At 42.8% G+C, this 26,405-nt stretch overlaps 1 protein-coding gene across 2 annotated transcripts in view; it reads left to right on the top strand.

Annotated features, from left to right (window-relative positions):
• The window catches only part of FSTL4 (follistatin like 4), a 238,753-nt gene that overhangs the window by 59,940 nt on the left and 152,408 nt on the right, over positions 1–26,405 (top strand). For both annotated transcript variants that reach the window (XM_074883873.1, XM_074883872.1), the window contains exon 4: positions 14,344–14,592. In XM_074883873.1, coding sequence (XP_074739974.1) covers positions 14,344–14,592 — 249 coding nt within the window. The remainder of the gene's footprint in view (positions 1–14,343; positions 14,593–26,405) is intronic.

Here is a 26,405-nt window from a genome sequence, read left to right on the forward strand (position 1 = left end):
CGGGCTCTGCAAATGCAACTCCCGTTGGCGTTGGGAAGGATTATGAACAGGAATAGTTGGCAACTCTGGTTTGTACTTTAGCTAGAGACGAGTATTTCCATTGAGAAGTACAGGTTATTAAGTCAAAAGCTGTGCTACATTATTTAGTGCAGAAAATTTTCAAATAAAACCTTTTTTTTTAAAAAAAAAAACCCGAACATTTGCTCTGTCTGTTAGACAACCCCAGCTTGTAGCAGCTATGAGGTTGTTTGAATCTCCCCATGCTGGGTGTTAATGGGACTGGGAGCAGTTGAACACATGCGCATCAACAGGAGACTCGGAAGCATAAAAATTGAATTCTCTCCTGCCTTTTCCTTTCCTATAGAGAAAATAGGCCCCATTAGTACAGAAAGCTTTGGCAAGATGGTATTTGCAGTCCAAGGCTGGAAAGCAGCTGCTATCCCCGGTGTGTTGTTCAGCAGAGGACTTCACTTTTCACTGCTGCCAGTAATCCCATTTACCGTGAGCACAAAATACCAGCTGGATTTTGTCTGCTGGGTATGTTCTCCCGTTACAAAGGGGTTGAAGTCGTTCTGTGCTGCAGTTGAGCTGACAGAGCCGTGCTCAGGGAAGACGAGGGTGTGAGGAAGGCTGCATCCTCCGACCATGGCTGGGGCCCGTTCCGAGCCATGCTGTGATGTGAGGAGCCAAGCTGGGGGTGAATGAACGCAATTTTTGTCTCTAAAGTAAATGTTTTTGAAAGTGAACTTTTCCCCAGGCGGTTCCAGCCACCCCTCTCTCGCCCCTCACGCGTTTTCTTTGCAAGCCCTTGGCTCACGTATTGAAATGCCGAACCACAAAACACTCCAGCAGATGTAGGTGTGTGCCAGGCTCGTGGGGAGATGGTGGTGGGTCCTGCACGGACCCTGCAGGGTGGGAGAACCTGGGTGCCTTGTTCAGGGGCAGCATGAGTTCCTTCTCTGCTGATAAATTCATCATTTGAGCCCTATATGCTCAGGGAAAAGGACTGTCTCCTTAGCATGGGGTGTTCCTACTTACCTCCCTTCGCTCCTGTAGAGCCCAGTATAGTGACTCTCACTTCTTTTTTCCTTTCTGGTCAGTGGTCCAAAGCGACTGGGGAGAACATCTCCCCGCTTGGATTTCTTTTGATCTGATTCATCATCTCATCTTTCCCCCAAAACTGCCCAAGAGCAGCGTGTGCTAATCCAAAGCAGCCAGTTGTAATGGCAGAGACTGGGAAGAGAGACCAGGGAGTTTCTTGCATTGTCCATCAATTTTAGAATGAGTAGATTTACTTAGCTTTTCTAGGGCACCAGGGAGTGGGTTTGAACTATAAACGGGTGGAAAAGCCTAATTTCAGCTTCCAGTTCGAAATACTGCACCTGCCTGCTCCATGCTGAGCCCCTTTCAAGTAGTGTCTTGGCTTTAAACTGGTGGCACTGGTTTTCTGGAGCTTTCATGGCACTCGTCTAACCTACGTTCAGATGTGACCACTGCCTTGGCCTCGTGGGTGTCTGTGCACACCTCGTGCTCCTCTGCTTCTGTAGTTGTGCCGTATCCGTGTGGATCAGCTTAACAGGTGAAATGTGCCCTGCACCGAAATGCGTTTTATTCCATTCCCTTTCTTAAAAGAATAAAAAGCCCTGTAATGCTGCTTTTGCCAGCATACTCTGATGTTGATGACTGATGATTGCGGCTTATTCCTGCTTTTTATCCCAAGCTTTTCCTCTTCTGCTATTAAATGTGACCCTCTTGTTTTCATTTGGTGCCTTTGTGTTCGAAGGGAAGCAATGTTTTGTTGATTTTTATCAGTTGTTGCTTGGCTTTATGCCTTGTACAGAGCACTTCCAAAGGGAAGGCAGTGAATACATATACTCTTATATCTACCCTTTCAGATTCAGCTCTCCACACGCCTTCCTGGCGTGAATGAACGAGTGCTCCCGCACCCAAGGTGCAGGCTGCCGTCTTTGTTTAGCAGCAGGGTAAGTCCTCGATGGACTCTCTGTGTGGCTGTGGACCAGCACTGGTGCCATGCGAGGGGATCAAGCTCGTTGTGGGTGACTTGCAGGGCTCTGCCCTGTGCAGGGCTCTGCCCCGCTGGGCAATTTCCCAAACAGCTGCCCAGCTCTGCAAATCAAGAAAATTCAGATCAAGTTAAAAATGTTTGAAACAAAAATACATCTGCTGCAGAAACCCTTAATTTGTTACTGATTTTTATCTATTTTCACCTCTCTGGATTTTTCTTTTTACATTGTGAGTCTCAGCCTAAGAAATTGGTGATATTCCTACTCCTCAGAATAAAAAAAAAAAAGCAGCTAATGTTAGTGTTTCATTGCTAATGCTCCATTTCTGCACTGATACCCTCTGAGCCAGTTTTAACAGTATATGAAGCTTAAAGGCTTTTCACTTTCAAAATAGCTTTTTAGTAGGTTTTTCATTTTACTGCGTTATCCTTTCAATAGCCTATAACTCTTCCATCAGGTAAATGCAGGTTAAAATGCTTCCTTCTGCACAGAGCAAGTATGGAGGGAGTAAAAGTTTTGTAATGCAGTAGAAATGCCATTAATTCTTCCATCCTCCTTTGTGTAAGAAGCATGGAGAGAAGTAACTGCTGGAGGGTAAGTGGGGATAAAAAAAGATGTCTTTTGTTTAATTTAGGACCTTAAGATGTTGATGCATGTACTTCTGACTGCTTGGTGCACGTCGGGGTGATGTGGCAGGACTGGCAAAGGAGGGTGGATGTGTACGTGGAGGTATTTACCTCAGGAATAGGAGGAGATCTGGAATCTGATATTTAGGAGCAGGATTGTTAGTCAAACTGTCTTAAAGAGATAAATCTTCAATCACAGTGAGGGTAGTTTCCTTTGAGAAAGTAAAATCCTCAGGAAGGGGATGAGAAATAGGTGTGCCCTAAGGACGGAGCCTCAAAAGGCTTGGTATTAACTACAGGCTCTTTGGTCTGGGGGGCATTTGCTGGCAGAGACCAAAATGTCAAGGTGTTGTCCTATATGAGTTGGAAGTTTCTGTGTGTTAACATTGGCCCCAGATGGAGCAGGCAGTGAAACAAAACGGTGCGTCCACAAAACACTGAAGCGCTGAAGTATAAAGGTGTCCTGGAGTTAGACAACAAATAGAAAATTAAACCAGTGGAGAATAGCAAAATTAGCATGAGGCGCAGAAAAACTGCATGTAATTGCTTAGAAAAACAGTGTTTCTCCTTATTTCTTAGTCGTGGCAAAGAACTTCATAAAAGGTAAGAGACTGGGAAAGGGGAATGCAAATGGTTACGGGTTGGTGTGTGCTGTGGCGATGTTTCAGGCTGGCTTCAAGCTCGTGGAGCGTTTACTGCTCACCCACACTGACCAGCACTAATTAAAGCTTGAAGGCCCTGTGGTCTCCTGTCCTAGAGCACAGGGAGTTACTGGGGCACATCTATAGTCAGGGAATTTGGGAGGTATGTCTTATTTTTTTTAATATGTTTTGGTGACATTGCAGTTAAAACTGGCTCACTCTGCCTGGCAGTACACACATCTGAACACGTTTTCTTACTCCAAGTGTTCACTTGAGCAACGATTTGAGAACATCCTCAGTCCACTGCTGCCACAACTTTGTTCAGCCTTTGAGCTGCTGAGCAGATGATCACCATCGCTGTGTTCATTTAAGAGTTATTTGCGCTCTCAATGATATGTGTACATTTGTCTTTGTGACTGTCCTGCTGGCAGATGTTGGTTTTGTTGTGATTTGCTATCATTTTAAGTCAAGCGTACTTTGTTCCAGATAGTTTTAATGAACCTTATCTGAGAAGCATTGCATAATACATATAAAATTAATATTTTAAAGACACATCTTGTTCTTACTAATTTTAAAGGCGGTCGTCATTTTTTTTTTTTTTTTTTCCAATTTGCCTCTCTACCAACCGGCTAATTTGAAAAGCTTCCCTTTGGGCTCAGAAAGCTGAGCGCGTTTTCAAGTAATGAAGTATTTGGCATAAGTTGTGGTGGCTGCTGGCTCCGTGAAGCTCTGGCTCTTTGCCTGTACACCACCCCCCCCCCCCCCGCCTCTTCTTGCCGTCCGTCCCGAGGTGGACGCAGCCCTGGACACGCTGGCAGCGATGTATCCTCCATGCCTGCCTTGCACAGATCTCCTGGGCATCCCTCTTGGTGCAGGCAATGACTGTCACTCCTGTTTATGCAGCAAATTTTAATTTCTCTGGTGCAGTGTTTTTGGCAGGAGGGCTCCCAGCATGGAGAGTTAGGAGGAAAGATCTCACCGCTAGCTTGGAGGAGGTGTGGGCGAGGCTGGGTGTTTGCTTTTTGGAGTTCAGGTTTCTCTTTTGTTTTAGAGCAGCTGAAAAAAAATAGTTTCAGCTGTGTGTGAGCCAGATCTGGTGGGGGCAGGTTTGCTTTGCTCCATCTGGTGAGGCATCACTTCTTGTATTCAGAGAGGGGTTTGGTTCATGTATGGTCAGAAATGGTTGGGTCTTTTCCTGCAGTGGTTCTCTTAAAAAAAAAAAAAAAAAGTATATATATGTCTATAAACACATACAGATTTATTTTTAAAATGCTTTCATAAAATTGTTCCAGCGCTTCTGAGGAGCTTGAACTGGAAAATGCCCAAGTCATGGCTGGGTTATCTGGTGGGGTTTGGGGCTGGAGTATATGTACTGTCACAGCCCTCTTTCTTGTGCCGGCACAGCTGGTAATTGGAAAATGCTCATTGCTTTCCCCTCACTGTCCCACCGACCATCTCTGGGGTCCCTCTGAAGCCTCTTCAGAAGAAAAGGCTTTCCTAAGTACAGGGATTGCTACGGATGCCATATGCCAAAATTACTTTTCTCCCTTTACCAGGAAGGAAATTGCTCGTCCCATCAGCCACCGCAGTGTACGCCCAGGTCAAACTCATAGAATACGCAGAATATGCTGCTGAGTCCTGTGGGTGATCTGCAGGTCACCTGTGATGCTCTTGGAGACCACAGGGGGGTTGCAGACAACAGCTCGGAAATCCTTCTGTTACGCTGTACTGGCCAATCACTCTGCAAACTGGTGTTCCCCAGAGTTTTGCCTTTTCCATACATTATTTTTCTTTGCTAAACTGAGCCACCAATGGAGGAGGAGTTGGAGGTGGTGTGAGGGCAGTAGCTGAGCTGCTGATGATCCATTGCTGCAGGCTCTTGCCATGGCTTTTGTCTCCTTAGACCGTTTGCATGCTGCAGTTTTCAGATAGACTGAAATTAAGTGATTCGTTAAGAATGGCAAGAGGGGATGCACGCAGACGAGCAAACAACTTGGTTGCGTGGAGTCAGTGAGAAGGTCCCTCCGCCAGCTACTTCCCTTTCTGGAGAATGGCTCAAAACTGATGTATAAAAACGTCTTTTCTGTGTCCCAACGCAGATGTAATACATCCTCGTTCAGTAGTTGTGTGATTGTAATTCTGTCCATAACGGACCTGTGTGGCTCTTGCCTCACACTTCTGTTATATGGTAACGCTTCTATGCTTGTAATCTATGAGGCTTTAAGGCATCTAGTCAGGAAAACATAAATGAAATGTCTTAGGGAAAAAAAAAAATGTGAAAAGACACTGTGCAACCTCAACAGTTTCCAGCAGGAAGTTTATGCTGATTGAGATGTGCTGCAGGAACGGCACTAATCCTGCTGCCGGGGCTGCCTCTTCAATCAAGTAAAGTAGCCATGAGTCAAACATGCATTACACTTCACCCAGACGTAAAAAACGCCCGAATACAAAACACCTGCACTAACACAAACCCCATTACAACTAAATAGCTTTAATACATATTTTTTTTATTTTTCTCTCCATTTATTTCCAGCAAATGGCAACTCTTACAGAACAACCTCCGTGCTCAGAAACAGACTCACAAAATGAGTCCAGTCCTTAATTTTCACACAGCTGTCTGCCTTCGTTTATGCATGGTAGTAAATGACAGCAGTGTTGCAAGTTGTACATATATGCAACTATTGATAGATTCCCTCTGGAAACTTCTATCCTTGAAAATTAATTTAGCTGGGAGAAAGGGGCAAGAGAAGGAACAGTAAAAGACCACATAGATTTATTATCTTAACGGACCAAACTGAGCTGTCCCTGGAGGTGGATTTGCAGGCTCATACTCCCTTCCTTTTGAGGGTGAGAGCTTTCCTTCGGTAAAGAAAAGTAGCTGGTTTGAGAATTTTATTTGTGGCTGCTGGAGAGGGTGTGGTGGGTGTAAGGGCTCAGAGAGGTGGCTTTGTCATGGGTTCATGTTTTGAGTTCTTGTCTCTTACTGTTTGCACAATTAAATGCTTCTGATGGTGGAGCAGGATGAAGCCCATTCCTCCAAGTTATAGAGTGTTTCCAAGTAATGCTAATAACCAGGTGGAATGTGGAAATTACTGGAAGATCTGGTATTTAATTACTGTATATTTAGGTTGTACCCAGTGCCAGCCTCCGTCCTTTTCTAGCAGTGAGGGAAACAGGTAAAAGTCTGGTGTTTCTACCTCTTTTGCATTTTTGGGCTGTGCTTTAACATAGCTTTAAAAATGTTTTTCAAGAATTCAACTTCATTTGCAAGGTTCAAATGTGCGAGGTGCACCTCTTAAAAGGAAACGCTAATGGAAGTGCTGACACAGGCATCGCTGTGGTGACGCTCACCGAGGTCTCTGTAATCAATCACGTTGAAACCTTGTGCAGTGGCACCTGTACAATTTGGTGCAAGTCAGATGATTTTTTTTTTTTTACTTAGAATGGAAGAAGAAGATTTTTTACATTATTCAAGAATAATATAATAAGGAAGCTGAATAGATATTAATTATAAAAGCTCATTATCTATTCCTCTTCCAACCAAAAATAAATAATCAGAATAATGTTCTTTTTTTGAGACAAACATGATGATGAGCTGCCTTTCTGTTTCTGTTCTTTTTCCTCAATGGGCCTTATAAACTGATGCACTGAATGAGAAAATAAATAGGAAACTGAAAACATCTTTCTGTCCAATCTGAAATAATGTTTGGTTTGTGCGTATGTAAGGGGAAAAAGGCATACAATAAACAAATGCAATTATTTTCTGATAAATGGTCTTGCTGCAAAGTAAGGAGTCAAAAAAATAGTAAAAGGAGAGATTTCTGTGAGACTACAGAATGCCTGTCAGATGGAAACTGGGCATCTTTTGTTCTTGACCCATTGCTAATAGTGCAGGATGTCCTGTGCTTTTACATAGGTGTGAGAAGCGACAGCCGTGCGCATCCTCCTGCTGCTGCAGCACGGCCCAATACACTTGGCTTGTGGATTTCCTCCTCCTCCAAGTAGAAATGATCAAAGCGAGGGTAAAATTGTTGAAGTTTTGGAATCAGGTGTTGAAAAATAGGTGGAAGTGAGAGACTGCTGCCTTGTGCCAAGGAGGTTGGAGGGCAGGGCTGTGTGGAGGGCGCTGGGTTCATGGCGAGTTGTGGCTCTGGAGGGTGGAGGAGCCAGGGGAGGTGTGAGGGGAGAAGCCTCAGATGGTGTGTCCGGGGGAAAAGGGGACCGAGCGAAAGGCAACGCGCGTGGACAGATTTAAAGGTCAATAATGCAGACAACTGGGAAGATCTAGACTGTTCCGCTTGCCTCCAGCAGCTCCACTGGTAATGTAATTGGAGAAAAAGCTGGGAAAACAGGCAAGTCATCAGTAGTTATTTTATTATTGGATTCTAACCCCCTCGTAGTCTCTGCCACAAGAACTTCATTGAAGGAATAGCAGAAAGATGCATGACACTGCACTATTGATTTCTCATGTCTTTTATAGTAGCCCGTAGAGTGCTAGGGCTTGCTGTGCTGGTCAAAGGATAAAAGACCACTGAAAACAAGGAAAAGGAGTAAGGCTGGTCCTGTGAGTGAAGGAATGGAGCAGGCAGAAGATTGCTGAGCAAGATTAAAGGCAACAAGACTGATTTTGAGCGGTGACCTATGGGAATTTCATTGCCTTACTTCAGAAGAGTGTATTCTTCTGATACGGAGTTTTACCAAAGAAACCAAAGTATTAATGTGATCTGTTCCCTCCAGATCTGATACTGGAAAGTTTCTGCATTCTTCGGACTGTGCAATACTGAGATAATTAAATACACAATCAAGTAAAATAGACGTGTGTGTATGCACATGCACACCACTACCCAGCTTCACTGGGTGGCTCAACACCGTAAATACAGGTGCCCAAGGAAACATGAAACTAAATCCTTCTGATTAATGTAGATGATCATCTGCTAATATGTGATGTTTCTTGCCTGGCTGGCTGTGGGGACCTGCTACAGCTTGCAAATGCTGGGCAAAGTGTGGTGCCAGCAAGATTTGGGTCTATATCTATACTTGCTGCATGGAGTAATGTAATAAAATTGTCTTCAATATGCAGTACCTATCATGGGTACCTTTAGATAAACATTTAATAAAGAGCAGTTTTATGAATCGCCTCTTTAGTAGCTCTTCCAAGAAGAGAACAATCAAGCAAATTGTGCATGGTAGAGTTTCATGGCAAGGTTCTAAATATATATGGTCTCATATATTGGCTGGTATTTCTTTCTCGGTGATCTGCATATATGCTTTACGTAGCTGGGATCTTTTGATTTGTACATGTCTGTTACCTCTTTTCTCATGTTAGTACCCTCACAAACCGCGATACCTCCAAAAATAGTATTTAATGAAGCTTTGATCTCATAATGGTTAAATGGATTTGAAATGGGACAAAAATTAGGCTAATTACACTAGGATAGCATAGTTACTTCAAATTTTCAAATGCCTTTTCATGATATCATCTCTAATGGATTTTGCATAGTCCTGACAGATACAGCAAGTAACATTAATCCCTGTTTTCAGATGTAAAAATTTATATAGAAAATTTTCTTATGATTTTTGAGTGCTTCCTTAGTGTTATTTGCAGAATAACTGCACGCTGTTACTGAACTTTGGCTGAGCAATTCCAATTTGTTTGTATTTGCTGTTAAACTGCAGGCACAGATTAAGCAGTTCCCGTGGTGTTTGTGTCCTTGGTGTAACTATTTGTCACCATACCCCTTCCTGGAGTAGATTTTTCCTTCCTTTTTTTTTTCTTTTTTTTTAAAAAAACTCTGCAAGAATCCTCCTCAAATGATGTGGCCATCTGGGAAAGTTTGCTAGTTTTTGTTCTGAGGTGGCTTTCCACATCATCCTGTCTTTTGTGTAGAGCATCTAAATTAGTGAAGATGACCCATTTTCTGTCCTTCCCTTCCGAGGCTGGTGTGCCCCTCTCAGCCCTGCTCAAAGATGTGCACACACATACACACACACAGTTATTTCTTGGACCTTGAAAGAAAATAGTTTGCCTGTGTAGCAAAACGTATGCTTGAAGCACATCTCATTTTCTGTGTTATTCTCCAGGATAAGTCACTGGGTTTACTTTATAAAAATAAATAAATTATAGCACCAAAGGCTGGTAATGGAGGTAATGAATGCACTGTTGCCATGCCCCTATTCCAGGTGACTTACCGTGGCTTTTCTGCCGCTCCACTTTCATAACAGGCATGCAATGAAAAACTGAGAAACCCAATAGAGCTGATTATTATGAAATTCCTGCTTTATGTTTCCTTCCCTTATTTTACTGCAGTAGTAGCAACATGTGTAGCACACGCATTTGCGAACTGAACAGAAGCCAGGTGCAGTAGTCACGCATCTGAACTTTTGTTACTTCCAACCATGAGTTATTCAAGATGTATATTAAAGATGTGCCAGGGAAGGAAGGTTTAAGGCGCCGTGCTGCGGCATCTGACTTCGTATCATCAGCAAAAGTGAAGTTGTGGCAGGTCAAGCATATGGGAAGTGTCTAGTCCCGTGTAAACGTGCATAACCTGTGTGTGTATGCATTGTGTGTCTGTATATATCTGCACGTATTGGCAACGTGTATTTTTCAGCAGTAAATAGTGCTTACAGGTGTGACGTTTGAGACCAGAGAAAATAATTTAATGCAGGAAATCTGTTGTCAAGATGCTGGAGGAATAGCTCATCACTTCCTATCTCACCAGTTTACCTAATGGAAGTAACAAACTAAGTTTAGAGACTGAATGTTTTTGTTATGTTACGGAGGGTTTGATTTTATTCTTATTTTGTTACAACACTTGCAATATGCAGCATTGCCTTTGAAGGACTTGGCGTAGAAGCTTCCAGTTTCAGTCATACCACTCCCCAGTGCCCCGTAATTAAAAGTTTCTAGTTTCGGCTCCAGTCCTGACATAACGTCTAAACTTTTTCCTTCAGCAATAAAACTAGATGTCCAGCTGCCTGCAGGAGCTCGTGGTTACTTGAAGGCAAAATGGCTTTTTACATGTAAATGCAGTATTTACAATTCTGCAGCATATAAGCAACTTTTTATGCGTAGTGATAAGATACAGCAAAACCAAAACAGCTCTGTATTGATGGGTTTGTCTGGTCTTCATTGAAGTCAGTGCTTGTTGTGAGCCCAACCTTCCCCTGAATTCTTCGGGAGTTTTGTTGAAGTAAGGAATAGGGTTGTGTTTGGGACTGAAAAAAGAAAGCCTGTGAGCCTTAGTCTGATCGGTAACATATTTAGTGGCATGTAAAAGGTAGATGAGGTCTCTGTCTTTAGGAATCAATGAGCAGCCAGAAGACACGCATTCTCCAATGTGGCAACAACGTCTTCATTTTCTTATTAAAGTCTTGCTTTCAGCTGAAGGCAGCCTGTTAACCAGCCTTATGAAATTCCTGAACTCAGTTCTTTTACTGCCTGCACCAAGCTTTTGTTGGTTTTCCACTGGAATTTCAAATTTCCCAGGGGCAGCTAGAAACCCATTTGAGAAGTTAAATGATTTCATGGGTGTATGCGAACGGGCTTCCTCTCTCCATCCTTCTGGCTTTAATACAGTATAACAGCTCAGACTAGCCATGTTGGCTTCAACTAGTGTTGAAAAGTGGCTTGTTTTGCAAGATGATCAGTTTTTAACTGAAGTAAATTACTTTCTTCACAACTAATAAATTAAATAAATTATACCTTTTTCCATGCAGTACAGTGGGACTCGTAAATACTGTGAGCAGTTAGTTGGTAGTTTCACTTGATTACCTTTCCTATTTCTGTTTTAAATAATCCTTGTAAGAGTGGGGAATTCAGTCACTTTCAATAATGTGACAAAAAAATAGCAATGGCAGGTGCTTTTCAAGCCACTGAGCTCAACAGAGGAGTCCTTCCTGGCTCAGGTGCCTGCTCATGGGATCAACTGGAGCAGGAACCTCGATGCAGTTGAGGAAAGTCCCTTTCCAAGGTGCTGCTCTGGATTAACTAATTACCTGGATAAAGACAACAGTGCTTTTATAGTCAAATATTTTCTTTCCTCTCCGATTCCACTGGCTCCATTCTGTTTTGTGTCCTGTTGCTGTCCTTCCTGGGCAGAGGGTCGGTCTGTACGGCTGAATGTGCTTGCGGGGAGCTTTATTTCTTCAAAGGATTATGCAAATAGTAATTGAATTAAAGAGCTGCTACCAATGTTATCAGATTCTGGCAAAGACATCCCATTTAACACTCTGCTTGCAAACACACAGATTTCGGAGGATTTGGGCTAGTAGAAGCACATCAGGATTCCTGAATACAGAAATCTTTCCTTTCTGGCTGTTTGCGGGGTGTCCTTCCTACCCCCTTACCCCACTCAGGTGTGTTTAAACAGGAGCTCTCCATCTGGGAATGCAGAATAAACCAAACTGTGAACAAAACGAGTGAGGCATAAACGTAGACAGGCTTTCTGCAGTTTCTCCATAGTAACCAGGGTGGATGTAAACCAGCTGAAATATTTTGTCTTTTTTTTTTTTTTTAAATAAGCTGGTGTTTAACCAAATCTTTGATGTATCATTAAAAATCTTAAAATCTCCATTGCAATAGGAATAGTGTTTGTCTTCAGTAATGCTAAGTTTATATTAAAAACCAAAATACCAAAACCACTTAAGGCTCCAAGAGGGTTTTTGCTGCTGCCAGTGCCTGCGGTAGCTGTTGGGGCAGGGTGCAGCTGTGCTCTGCCCAGATGTGACCTGATGCATTAAATCAGAGCAGCCCACCATGAACGAGGAGGCAGAAATAACCTTCAGCGAGATGCACGGTGCAGTGCTTGCCTGGTGCTAGCTCCCAGAGATCAATTTTTAGTGATCAAAACAGCACAGGAAGGGCTTTGCTGTAGTTGTGTCTGAATTAAGGTTTATATAGACAATAATATCTCCTGAATTCTGATTTTTAAATATCTTTAGCATCAACAGCACTCTCCAAAACATGTCCCTTGAAGCACATGGCAATGGATAAGCCAAGTGCCTGTTCAGGTGCAGGTCCTGCCACTGAGAGGAGGAGGAAGAGGAGGAGGAGTATGCTTGACCGGGGCTTCCTCAAGCCCTCATCCTTCGTGCTGCTCTGATCTGCAGCAGACACTGTAAATGCAGATGGCCTTGGCAGTGAGGTCTCCTGGAGGTCATAAAATGTGCGTTCCTGAGGACATTTTGCAGAAATTCTGGAACAATTAGTAAAGTAAATAAAGAATATTCAGATATTCCTTCCAGGGACTGTACTTTTTGCACTGCTCAGAGATGCTTTGACCTTCTAGTTTATTACAAGTCAGGAAAAGTCAATATTTCTTAGCTTGCCAAGTTGGAGGAATTTTAATGAGTTATTGAGTCAAATAGTTAATCCTCCAATAACAGATCTTTTTCCCTTTCAGATTTACAGTGATAAAAACAAAGGCTTAACGAGGACCAAGAAAAATGGTGGTTTTGTAGAGACTTTTGCTTGTCTTTGTGCACACGCTTTAACCCCTTGATCACTAGTAGATGGAATGTAGCTTCAGCACTGGGGCATTTCATATTGGCATAAAATGCTGGGCAGGCACGGGCCATGTTGATGTTAGCAAGGACTTTAGCATGATCAAAAAGGATTGATAGATTGAAGTAGCTAGTGCTGATGCTCCTCACATCTCCATTACATGTGATGGAGGGGTCTTTGGATGGGATCCAGTCTGCTCTCCTAGGCTGAACTGTTCTGCTACGTGAAAAATCTTTGAAGGGAAGAGCCCTGCGTGTGTTTTGGAGGATGTTGCGGTGCTACAGTTGCTGCAGGATTTGTCTCGTTGGATGCTGGAGCACATCTGGAGCGCTTCCACTTGAGCTTCCTCTGAAAGCTAGTGCACACCAAAACCTCGCCAAGAGCCAAACCTACACGTGGTAAACGTAGACAACAGGGATTTGCTTCAAAACTCTCTTGCTGGTCCTGACCGAGTCACTAGCGTGGGTGCAGCTGGTGGCTGCGGCTCTTGGAAGGCTGTGCAAGGCTGGCAGCAGGTTGTGCACTGTGAAATGTTTATTCCTGCTTCAATTATGCCTTTTGCAGCATCCCTTTGTAATTCTCAACTTTGTGTTCTCCAATTAGCATAGAATAATCTAATTTCCTGCAACTCTCTTCGTTGAATATAACGCTAATTATTGCTCTGAGTAGTGGCTTGTTTGGAAGTACCCTGTCCTGTATGAATTATAGCAATGTTCTGTTGTAAGCCTTTAAGCGGGGAAACTTCAGAAGTAGAAAATGTTATAGCACAAGGGCAACTTCCTTAGCCTTTTAATAGTATCAAACAGCAGATAGTACAGTAATGTTCAGAACATTATATTCAATGAATTCGTAGAAGTAGCAGAAAGCTATTTTTCATTATATGTCATTATTCAGAGTGTAGGAATAGATACTGACGGTCGCTTTTATAGCGAGAAGCATCTTTCCGTAATATTCACTTCAGTGATAGTCTTTCTTGCGGGTTATTTTTTTCAAAGCTCTCAGCAATTGTCTGTCTGAGCCTTCACGGAAGCTGGTGTGAATTTTAGCCTTGGGGATGTTCTGCTTCTGGCTCCCAGGGTGGGAGTTAGGCTCTGAATACAGGCACCGGTACAGAAGCTCTGTGCTGGCACTTAGGGCACTTTGCTGCCCAAAAATGAAGCTCCTTGTGGGTTTTGTGGCTGGAGGAGTGTAGGTTTTCAGAATTACTCTCTGAATGTAGCTCATGGCCAAAGTTCGGGCACTGAAATACTCTCACTGGATTTTATTCCAGGGTCTAGTTTCGCAAAGGGCTAAAAGAACGAGCAGTCACATGTCCATCCTTTCAGTAAAGCATTTTCAGCACACGCTTAATGTTGTGATGAGTGAGAGCTGGAGGACTGGGAGCACAGATGTGGAGACACTCCTCAAACTGCTGCTGTTCCAAGGGGTGCACTTTTCGCCCCCAAAACCTCGTAGCTCCTGCTCCTGTAATGGTTGTGCTGCTACAACAGACGAGGATGGCCTGTTAGGCAAATGTTGCTCACGCTGCTGTTTTCTGCTCTTCCCAGTGCTTTACGGGCAGGATGGGCTGCACGCGTCGTGTGAGAAGAAGTATTGTGGCCGGGGGAGCAAGTGTGTTGTCAACAAGGACACCAACCAGCCTGAGTGCAAATGTCTAGAAGAGTGCAAGTCCAGCTACATGCCCGTGTGTGGATCTGATGGCAAATTTTATGAAAATCATTGTCAACTGCATCAAGCCTCCTGTCTGCAGAGGAAGAAAATCTACATTATCCACAGCAAGGACTGTTTCTTCAAAGGTAGGGCGTCATTAAAAATAAATACTTTTGTAGAACTTTCATCATTCATTTTACCGTAATCCTGCTAAATGGCCCAATGGTATGTTTTATTTCTAAGAGATAAATTTTTCAAGGATGATTTATTCTAGGACACTATAGAACATAACACAATGTTTTATGCAGCTATCAAGCCCCTGAGTGTCATCACCACTGAAAATGTAATCAAACTGGAAACTGGTAAATAATTAACATCACTGTATGCATTGTGTGCACTGTAGTTGTGCTGCTCAGTACTTTCAACCACCAGTGTAATAACATTTTACAATCCAATTCATTTGGTAAGGCTTTGAACAAGACAAAGATGTTAAGAAAAAGTATATGGTATTACAAAAAGGTTGTTGCAGAAATGAGAAACAAAAACCTACTTAGGCAAATGACATGGGCAAAGGAAAGGAGCTGTTTAGATGAAATAAGAGGAGCGGGAAGTGTAACGCCAGAAGGGAGTTTTAAATAATTTTAAAGACAGTTCTGGTTACCAGTAGGGTGCATACATCTTCAGCTGTTTTACTGGTTCAGTAGCAGATTTCATTATCATCATTATACCAAATCACCAAAGGGATGGAGTCCTGTGTATTTTCTGTTAATATTTTGTATGCCATGTACCATCCTGTCACAAATCAAGTGTGGCTGCAGTAGCAGGAGTGTGTGATAAAATGCCAGGGAGTGGAAGAAGTCATAAATTATTTTACTTCTAATGAGAGGTCTTATAAAGGCCTGAAAACTCATTGTCAAATATGACTTCATATACCTACAGAAAGATTTGAGCAGGTTGTTGCAAATATATCCAGTGACATTTACGTGATCAAATATGAAAATAATTCCTTTATCTTCAGCTCACTGGGCACTTGAGCCCCTGAGGAGCTTGGCTGTATACAGAGATATCCATCACAGGTTCTTGGTTACTAACATGATGCTAGAAGAGTCTATTTAAGAATCAGGAGCCCATTCAAAGAGTCTTATTAATATATCCTTGTGATACCCTTTTGAGATAGAAAAGCATTACTGTTCCTGTGCCTCAGAGGAGGCCCGGAGACTGAGACTAGCCCAAAATATTCCAGAGTTATCTAGGCACTCCTTTGCACAGCATTGCAAAGTCTGACTTAATTTGGAGGCCTGGCTGTGGGTGGGACAGAGGAGCTGGTCAGAGGATTGTCTCAGTGATCACCAGCTGAGCTGGGCTAGTTTGTCGCAGGCACGCTCTAAATTTACCAAAGCAGGTAATTAGGTCTAGGATCAATAGACCTTGTATGGAATTAAGCATGGGAAGGGGTCACCTGAAGGCATATTTGGAGGGACAGCACATGAGCATGTCAAGGTGAAGAGGGACTTTTGCTTGTCACTTTAAAAAGGAGCATCTAAAAAGGACACTTGTGCCTTGCTCCTAGTGCTGGTGTTTCTGCCTCTGAGTATCAGGTTGGATCAGGGCACGGATCTGGGTGTGAAACTGCCTCCATCCCTGTGTAAGATGCAGATGGGATTGCAGCATGAGAAACCTCCCAAAGAAAGGGGAAATCTTAATTTCAGAGGTACTCAGCAGCCCCCCCCAACCCCACTTGATGCAGGGCTTTTTCTTCCCCTGACTCCCCCAAAAAATGTCTTCACTTTTTTCATTCTTGTACATAGCCCACCTTTTTACAACGATGCTTCTGGCCTGGGTTTTTATTCATTCCTTATCGCATATAGTGTTAAAGAAAATGGGTTCTCATTGCAGTAATCAGTGCTCTGCAATGGCTGTATTATACCTAATGATACAATGTCACGCTTGAATACTTCCCCGAACACACCATGAAATTATGTCAGAAAGAGTAGTTTTGTGTCCCAGTTTAAAGTAACCCTTAAACTCTTGCCATGGAGCACTGCTTAAATCTGCTTTTCATCAGAATAACAGCTTTATGAAAGGGAAGAAGGAAACAAACTCACTTCTCTTCCCACATGAATAAATAAAAAAGTACTTCACACTGCTGTCTGCAGAGATAAAATGCAGAAAAAAAGTTACCTTAAGGGGGAAGTAATCCCACAGAGTGCGACTCCGTAGGAATACTTGGCTTCAGCTCCTGTTTCTGCCGTGCGGTTCCTGAGTAACCTTCTGTGTAGTTTTTTATTGCTTAGTACTTTAGTGTCCTATTTCTAAAGCAGGAATGATCGTGTTTTCTTTTAAATAGAAACGTGTAGTAAGCAATTAAGTACAGGTTTATAAGCAACATGATAAATGTAATATAAAGAGTAAGACACTATGACTGGAGAAAAATCTTAAAGGATCAAAACGTGTTATTGCTTCAGCTGGATGTTGAGTGTAGATCTGTCAGTAGGCACGTGCTTTCTGTTTGTTTTCTATCAAGTAGATAGTTTTAATTATTTGAGTACAGTTAGGCTGATGAGCGGGCTGCTTTTTTGTCCCAGTTGACTTGTTCAGTTAAGACTTAAGTCCCTGCGTAGAGCTGAGGGACACCACAGGTTGCATCTGTGTGCTCTGCCAGTTTACCCAGTTATCGATGACAAACTGGATGGCCTTAAAGTATGACAGAGATCAAATACTTCGATTCCACTCTGACTGAGCCAGGTCTGTCCACAGGAAACTGATAACAAAGCAAACAGCAAAGGTCTTGTTTTCACTTGTGTGTTTTGGGAAAGGATTTTTTGGTCTTCTAACATATTTATCACATGTGAAGTGCTTTGTAAATACTGGTGTTTAGCAAATATTCGTGTATAGCTAGAAGCATTGCTTGATTTGTGTTACCTCACTAGCATTTCATTCTGTATTAGTATTAGGAAAAGCAGAAGAGAATTTGGCTCTGGGCAAATGACCAATTTCTCCTTTGCCCAGCCTAGAATGAAACAGCTCCTTGAAACCTGGAGAGTCCAAGAAGTTAAAACAACCTTGTGTGCCTTCAGACATCCAGATTTCCCCCATGACATTGTTTGAAATGAATACATGTCTCTGTGAGAGAAGTCTGGAAAATCCCATAGACCTGCTGGCTGAGGGTGGGCCACGTGGAGACATCGGCTCTCTGGTGTTGGCAAATGTGGGTTGATTGCATCAGTGTTGTGTTTGTGGAAGATTTTGTGGAGGGTGTCAGTCCTTGGTGTGCAGACTTGGGGCCGAGCTGGTCACCATGCCCAAGGCTTGGGCTGGCGAATGGACACGATGTCCAAGGTGGGAGCTTGTGGAAATGTGGGTGAAGCAATGAGAAGTCCCAGCAGGAGAGATCTCCGCAGGCTTCATCCTGCACCCTCTGGTGCAGCACAGATCTCCAGTGCTGCCATGCACAAAAATACAAATGCCATCCCTTTTTCTCAGTTGACAAAGTGAATGATAAATATGTGGAAAACTTCACTTAGGAGTTTGGAACCCAAAGGGAAATACCATAAAACAGAAGTCCTACATCCAGAGCTCTCAGGAGAAATGTCACTCCTACTCGTAACTGTTCAAATTCCTCTTGATCCAGTTGTCTTCACTGGTATGAAACAGTTAGGTTTTCCCATAGGAAGATGTTCCATTTAAGACTTCTCTACTATGTGATGGGGTTTTTTGTTTTATATATTTTCACTGTTTTGTGAGTTTCCATAGTCATTTGATTTGTGTCAGTGATTTTGACTGGGTAACAAAATACATGAGAACAAAACGCCTCTTTGCCAAAGAGGAGAAGAAAGAAGTTTGTCTTCCCCAAAAGCACTCCCTCTACCCATGAAAACTGGAAAGATATCTGTGCTCCTAATGACAATTGTCCCACAGATGTCCAAAATGAGCAGTTGGCCTGGATATGTTCTTATTTGAATAAATACCTTGGATAATGCAGCTATATTATTTTAGTGCAGTGATTTGGACGACACTTTGCTTTCCCATAGCAGTAGTCCCCTTTTTTCCACTTCTATTCATTTTTCTTTTCTTTTGACTTCTCACACTCACTAGGTCTCTTCACTCCATTTTCTCTCATTATTTTTGGCCAGCGAAAGCTGCGCATACACCACTTAATACAGTTTTTCTTCCCTTACCTCCTTCCTTTCTCCAGAAACTTTGGAGCAATGCACTTCTCCAGCAGTGTACATACTTTAGAGAAATTCTTACTGCTTAGAGCTATGCTTTTCCATTTTCAGGATTCAGGAGTAATTTCTACCCTTTTTTCTTTCCCTCCCTGCTCTTTTCTGTGCGATCAACAATCCTAAAGCTCCCCTGCATCAGCCAAGCCCCTGCTAGAGGCAGGCAGCTGCGTTGCTTGCCCAAGCTCATTCCCTATTTTCTCCGGTTCTGACATTGTCCCTTTATCCAGGTGTATTGTTTGTTTGTTTGTTTGTTTTTATAAAAAGCTCAGCTTTTCTTGCCAGGCTGTATAGCGGCTTTGTACTGCAGCTGGTCAGATTTAGTCTGTGCTCTGGCATGAAATCAGTCCAACTTAGTTGATGAAATTCTTGAACGTTCCATTATGTAAATGCACTGTACCTGTGCCGATTACTTTTTTTTTTTTTCTATTCAGTCCAACTTCTACTCAAGCTCTAATTTTATGAGATCTGACAGAATTTTATTGTGGAGAGATGGGGTGCTATAAAAGCATGTTCATGTCTGGTATTCCAGTCCCGTTCTCCTCCCTCCTCCAGTCTCTCCCAAAATGTCAGTAGTAATTTTTTCAATAATTTAATCCCATTGCTTAAAATTATTTTTTTTCTTTTAAGCAAATACAAGGTCAATTCTTGCCTCATAATAAATCATATTTTTGTACAGATTTTGTACAGAATTTGGAAGGAAATCCCTGTGGAAAGCCCACCTGCCTTTCTCCTCTCCATTACACACACGGTGACCCTGCTGGGTTTGAGCCTTTTGCTGTTGCTGAGAACAACATTTCATGCCACAAACTTATATATAGTCTTCCAAAGTGTACGTGCCTATGTGCTGGGGTGTGTGTTCGTGTACACATACACGTGCAAGTGTGTATGCACATCAAAAGCGTGAGAATAACTTGTTTTCTCATGGCATTTATGCACGTAGAGCAGGGAGGATGGAGCCTGGCTCTGCACGGGGGGAGAAGGCGAAACAAGGGGAAAAGCTGAAATGAGAGGTTCAGCCTGGATGTAAGGAGATGATTTCCCGTGAGGATGGTGGAGTGGTGGGAGAGGCTGCCCAGGTGCCTCCTCCATCTCTGGGGGCTTCCAGACCTGACTGGGAACAGCCCTGAGCAACCTGGTCTGACTCTGCCTCCTCCAACCCGTATCATCCCATAATCTTATGTTTTCACGGTTTTAAATGGCATCTTTCATTTTCAGCTTCTCATCTATCTTTCCTCCAGTTCTCAGAAAGTTTCTTTCTAATTATGGAAAATGATAATCTCCTGCACATTGACAGAAAATTTTCTATGCTTGAATGTAAATAAATTACAAACTTGGAAAAAAAACCCCAAGCAGGCTAATAACTCGTGCGATGTATCACTGCAGTAATCTCGAGTAGATATGAATTCAGCCTCAGGTGGTGGTGGTTTATTTCCTCTGTACTTTATTTGTTGTCCATGTGTTAGTTCGGTGCTTTGTTACTTCCAGAAGTAATTTGTTCTAGAGAATAGCATTTCAAAACATCTCTGAGAAGGTGTTGAATGTTTTGCTCATTTAGTGCTTGCAAAACAGGCAAACCCGCTCCGTTGGATGGTTTGCAGACTGCAAAGAAATCTGCTCCATTTAACACTCGCTATCTTTCCAGCTGGAAAAAATCTGACTGTGAACTAATGGCAGATTTCCCAGCTGGCAATTAATATTTGCCGATTTAACTTTGCAGCATTGCTGACAGGCTGCTTCGGTGGCAGCGAGATGGGTCCAGAGCTGTTGGGAGACGTGCAGTTAATCCCTCTGGGGAGGAGGCTGGGGTCTTCTATGTGTAGGTCTGGCCTATAATGATCATTTCTGTGTCCAATGTAAATATATTCGGAGCTTGAAACGTTATAAAGAGATATAAGTGCTATATATAATGGAAGTATGTGTTTGCTCTTAGAACTGATACAGTTCTCACTATACTGAATAATTCAGGACTCTGAATACCAGAGGGATTCCTTACTATTCCCATGTTGATTTTTCAGCTCCCTCCACTGAGTCTTTTGGGGAGGGATCAATTTTACCTGGCTTTTCAGGCTGAATCCTCTTAAATGTGATTGACAGCCTAACTCCTTATAAACAGACTGCATCAATCTTTGGGGTAAATTATGGAAATTCCATTGATTTATGTGAGGGTGTGAACATGAGACAGTCTGCTCCTAGCTTTGGTAATAGGAATTTTGTAGGAGAATGTCTAAGGTCTGTAAGAGTGTTTTCCATTTTAAAAGACCTTTGCTCACATTACTGAGACTCATGAAAGGGAAATCTTGGCCCTTTAAGTCAGTTGTGAAACTCTCCTTGATATAGATGGGCTTTTGTTGGAAATTAAATGCCAATAACAAGAGAGTATGGAAAGTTTAAGCATAAGAATCAAAATTAGCAAAGGTCCTAAAGAAGTCCCACAAAAAGACCCCAAAGAAGAAATGTATGAAAGAATTTAAAAAAAAAAAAAAAAAGACTCTTTGAGACCTAGTACATATTAGTAATAGTAAGCCTTTGCTGAGGACCTCACAGCCATAACGGGAGTCCTACAGGTTCAAAGGAAAGTGGGTCTGGAGCACTGTGATGGACCCTAAATTTCACATAGACAGTCAAAAGGTGAATTATGTCACGGTAATTCCTCGCAGCGGTGCCGTTATCTGCTCCTGCTTCGCCAAAACCAAATCTCTCTTTCCCTGATGCTGTGACTCTACATCGACTGGTGACAGATTTCAGATACGGTCAGTAAAGCTGAAATGGGGAAAAACGTACCATGGATGACGCTAGTGGAAAAAGTGGTGTTATCTAAAGTGATCCCTATCCAGCATTCCTGGTGTTTTTATAGCTCCAATTTGAGGCAATGGCCATTTGGGGAGCGCAGGAGTAACTGTGATGTGGTCTTTTGTTTTTAATATGAAATTGTGTAAAGTTTGGTTTTTACAACGGTCATGACTGGGGCCCCTGTTGAACAGTTTTACTCGGTGACTGTTATCTGTTTCATCTTATTTAAAGCCCAGTCTATTAATCTCCAGTTGCCAGTCTTGATCTGTATGGCCGTAATATCTCCCATAAAACCAACTTCATATTATGTATCAACTAGTGAACAAAGGAATTAGAGGGTATTTCAGCAGCAGAATTAGCATCTTTTAAAAAAATAAATAAAGCCAGAATTCTTCTTTGTAATTTCTTTCCCCCTTGTAATTTAGGGTGTACTGATAGAACTGCAGTTATTGAAGGCCACAGTTAAGGAAATGCACAGCCTGTCCACCTTGCTGGAGGACCGTGCCAGCGTTGAGCGCTGTTTGAGAATCCTTCCTCTGCGTGAACGTAAAGGAGGGCATGAGAGGTGGTTAAGGAAGAGGTTTAAGGAACTGTTTACACATAGAAAATAGAAAAGCTCAGCCTAAAACACCATGGCATGGAGGAAGACAATGGTAGCATGAGGCAGTCTCAGTTTAAAGCATACAGAGTTGCAGCTTGATATTGTTGAGGGCAGAGAAAGGAGATGCAGCTGGTTCTTCTTTAGGGTGACATCAGCTCAAAGCCCAGCGCCGGTAAACCTTCACTGCAGCAATTTCAGGAAAGCTGAGAGGTGATAATGAAGCCGCTTTTGATGCGTATTCTTAGCAGTTGTGATGAAAGCAGAGGAAGAGGATGGAGGAGGATGGAGACTCAAAGGATGTGGGAAGAGACGCAGGGATGTGGCTTGCGTTTAGGTTGGAGTTCCTACGCAAACTTTGGTACTGCTGCCTACAACAGTATGTCAGGGAATGTTTATCTTCCAATTTTGCCTATTTTTGTGTGCTGTTTGCATCTGGCACGTGCTTGTCGTGATTTGATGGCAGTCTGGACTCACTGCGTCCACCTCGTTTTTCTTCTCTGCAAATCAGGTTAATATTTACTGTATGTGAATTTGAGAGCTTAAACCATACTTAACTATTGAAGACGCCTATGTAGGAAACCTTAAAGAAAATTTCCTTTTGTGTTTTGTTGAATTTAATATTAGCTCTCACCATTCTATCAGCAATTTTCCAAACCACTCTAGATGGTGAATAAACTGAAGAAATTCCAGCGAAGTGGGGCACGATTAAAAAGTGACACATTTACAGAGCCTCTGCATTGCTGTTCATCCCTCATAGTCCTGAAAAGAGGTTGAATGCTCAAAAGTTTACCTGCTTTTTTTTCCCCAAATGTTGTTAGTCTAATAAAAGAGCCTGCCTTTCCCTGTAAACCCTGTGCACATTTTAGTTCTTAGACCATCATGGTTGCGCCAACACTACTACAAGAACAACATTTTTTTCTTTTTTCCCTTTGTCATTTCTTTTTCGAGTCTTCTGTCACTTTGGCAGTAATCTGGAGGATTTCTCATGTGTCAAATGTTATGAAAATACAATTGTGTCAAGCTATAAATTTCAGAATGCAATTTCCTGAGGGTTGCTCGTGGGGAGGACTGTCCTTCAGCTGGGTGTCATTCGGGACACACACATGGACAGTGTTTGTGTAGCAAAATGCTGAGCTAACCAAGCTGCTGGCAAAGCACCTGCTGCTGCCTGCTGTCTCCCGTTGGCTCTGACTGGAGCTAATGGTAAAATTGGTGATCTGAGCATACCTGACTAATGGGAAGGATCGAACCTGATTCTGGATACTCTGTGGCTGCACTCAGCTTTGCATATGGGCTCCTACTCAATCCCCTAATGAAGGGATATTTAGATTAAAGCTTGATTCAATTGGATTTCTAGAGCTTGTATCAAAAATGAATGGAATCAAATCTTACGGTTGGCCTCGGTGATCTTAAGGTTGTCTTTTCCAACCTAAATGTTTCTATTGAAGTGTCTACATCCATGGTTTCCCCAGTGGAAGGGAAGGATAGCATGTGCCATGTGCCACCCAAGGAACTTCAAGTGAACTAAACCAAATACTGCATAAAAATAGAGAACGGATAGTTTTTTATACTTTCTTCACTGGCAGAGATCAAGAATTCCTATTGCTGTTTAATTTCAAGTGTTCTGTATTGAAAAACCTTCAAAGTTCAGTGCTAAACCACAGTAATTGAACATTATTGGAACGTTCTTTAAGTGCTTCTGCCTAGAAGAGGATCAGGTGGAACTCAGGATGCTGGTTCAAGAGAGAAGGAATTTATATATTTGCAAAATGTCACCTATGGAGAGTACATCTTCCTCTTTGGGGTCACAAGGAAATGAAGCTGTAAAATACTTCTCTGTGCTGGGAGGTTTATGTGAGAGCAGGAGGAGGAGGGAGCCTGGAGTTGGCTTGGTGAGGAGCAAGTGCCAAGCCCAGACCTCAGAGCGTGGAGGTACGTGTGGAAGTTGCACACAGATCAGTTCAGGTGCACAACGTGCCTAATTCAGTTGCACGTAAAGAATATCCTATGTTGTGATTTTCTCCTAAGTTGGGGTTTCTCCCCAGGGCTGCTTGCCTTTCCCGGCAGCCACTGCAGTTCTGCAGGAGACCAAGTCACGGTTTGGCCTGAAATTGCTGCTGAAAAAAAGGCCAGGTATTTTGAACACATTTCCTGTGAGCCATTGTTAGACTAAAAATTAAAACCATGAATATTTTCTTTTCCGCTAGTAAAAAATGCTGGGAATATTCCCTAAAAATTTGGGTTCTTTCAGAATTAGATATGTTGGCTAATGGAATCGGGAGCTGAGCTCTTCAACACTCATGACACTTGTGAAGTTGCATCATTTCTCTAAAATTATATAAATTGTATTTAGAGAAAAAATACTGATTTATTTAAGGGCCTCACAAGTCACCTTTTAAGAGGAAACGTGCAGTTTGGTGCAGTTGACTCTCCATGGGACACCTCCAGCTCTGTGCTGAGACAGAAGCCAGGGAAAACCTTAATTAAAAAAAAAAAAAAAAAAACCAAACAACAAACCCTGAGAGAGACCAAGAGATTGCTTTGAAAGAAAACTGTAAAGGTTAAAAGGTAGAGATGAGTGTTAAAGATTAAGATGATTAGACTGTGGTAAAGGATGCTGGAAACTGAATGGAGGAAAACAAATGTATAGAATAAATATTAGGGCTAGGGGAGACTTGGGCAAGGAGATTTAGAAGTGCTTTAAAGGTGAAAAGGATTGACACTTGAGAATAGCTGATTGAAAGCTATTCAGCACAAATGCTAATTTTTCTGGGTGCTCTATAAAAATCCACGGAGCAAATTGAAATTCTGGGTGCTGGGGAATACCAACAGGCCGGGATGCTGCGGATTCAATTAAGTGGCTGCAAGGAAAAAAAGCCAGTGCAGCTTCCAGCAGCCTCCGCTCCCTTCCTGCCTCTCTGCTCTAGGATTTAACAGACACTTTTTGCTCATATGCTCGAGAGGGCTGAATCCTACCGGAGGTGTTGTGAAGTTGGAGGAATACTGTTTAAAATAAGCACTCTGCCAGAGCTTTGCAGCACGAGGTACTGATAAAGCCCTTTGTAATTCCCTGCTTGCTTTTGCATATTGTATTGGAGCCGTATTCTTGTTGGAGGCGCATGAAGTGCCGGTGGTGAGGTTATCTGCCTTCCCTCGCCCACGTGAAATGAAACTATTCCCACGAACGTTAAAGCTTGACATAGTGAGCTAATGGACGATCTGCAGATTTGGTCTATCTGCTGGTGACTTGAAGGCTCTTTGAATAGAAACTTTTTTTTTTTTTTTGGTAAAAAGCTGAGTCACGGAGAGGAATTTCAATCATAAAGTGCACAGTTAATTAAAAGTGCAGCTGTGTCTGTGTAGGGATGGGTGCCCCATCCCTTCATCCAACACCAGTCGGGGTGGTCCCTGTGTGGTACAGGGTTGCAGCATCCAACCGTGGCTCATTGACTTGCAGGTACCGATCGCCTGGTTACCTCACGTGAATTAGCACCGACGCGGTTGTTGGCACCTTCCTGTGGGGTCTGCTCCACTGCTGGAGTGTACATGTAAATCCCATTACCTCTAATTGAGTGGGGATCAATCACAAATTAAGGAGTGAGAGGAAGGTTTCCAGGTGAGATTTAAATGGGAGGCTTTTACTGATAATATTTTGCATTTTCCATCAAGGTGTCCTAGAGTGCTTTACAAAGATTAATGGATTAGACCTCACAACACCCTTGCATGCCAGGAAAATAATAACCCACCTATTCTAGAGGAGGAATTTCAGTCTAGAAGAGAGCCAGTGACTTTCTCAAGGTCATAGAAATGACTGTCAGAGCTCTGGTTAAGTCATCCCAAGTCTAGACTCCCTGTCCCTATAAAATCCCCTGGCATGTGCTGTTTCTCCTGTAGATTTTGCAGGGGTGAAGGAGGGGAACAGACTGGCTGGGGCTACTGAACACCAAATCTCTGTGCCTAAGCCGTATGCAGCAGGTAGCGGTCAGTAGAGGTGTGATGGTGGCCCACAACACCTGTACGGGGGGAGTTGTGCTGTGCTCGGCCACAGGCCTGCGGAACCCATCCAACTTCAGCTCTCGCATAATGACCTGCACCATGTTCAGATTTGGGGCTCTGGGAGGGAGAGGAAATATTGCAGCTTTGCAAATGCAATTGCAGCCTCCTTGTCTCGTAATGATCTTGCTGAACAAAACAATCCCCATGGTAATGAACGTGTGTGATGGAGGAAACCACAGCTCATTCCTCTTCTGCTCTTTCAGTTAAAAATTCAGCGAGGGAAAGAACTGCACAATGTGGAGTGAGAAACTTGCTCGCTTACAATTACATTTAAATGTAACCTTCG

This window comes from Strix uralensis, chromosome 14 (assembly GCF_047716275.1).
Source record: "Strix uralensis isolate ZFMK-TIS-50842 chromosome 14, bStrUra1, whole genome shotgun sequence".
In the NCBI taxonomy this organism is placed as follows: domain Eukaryota; kingdom Metazoa; phylum Chordata; class Aves; order Strigiformes; family Strigidae; genus Strix; species Strix uralensis.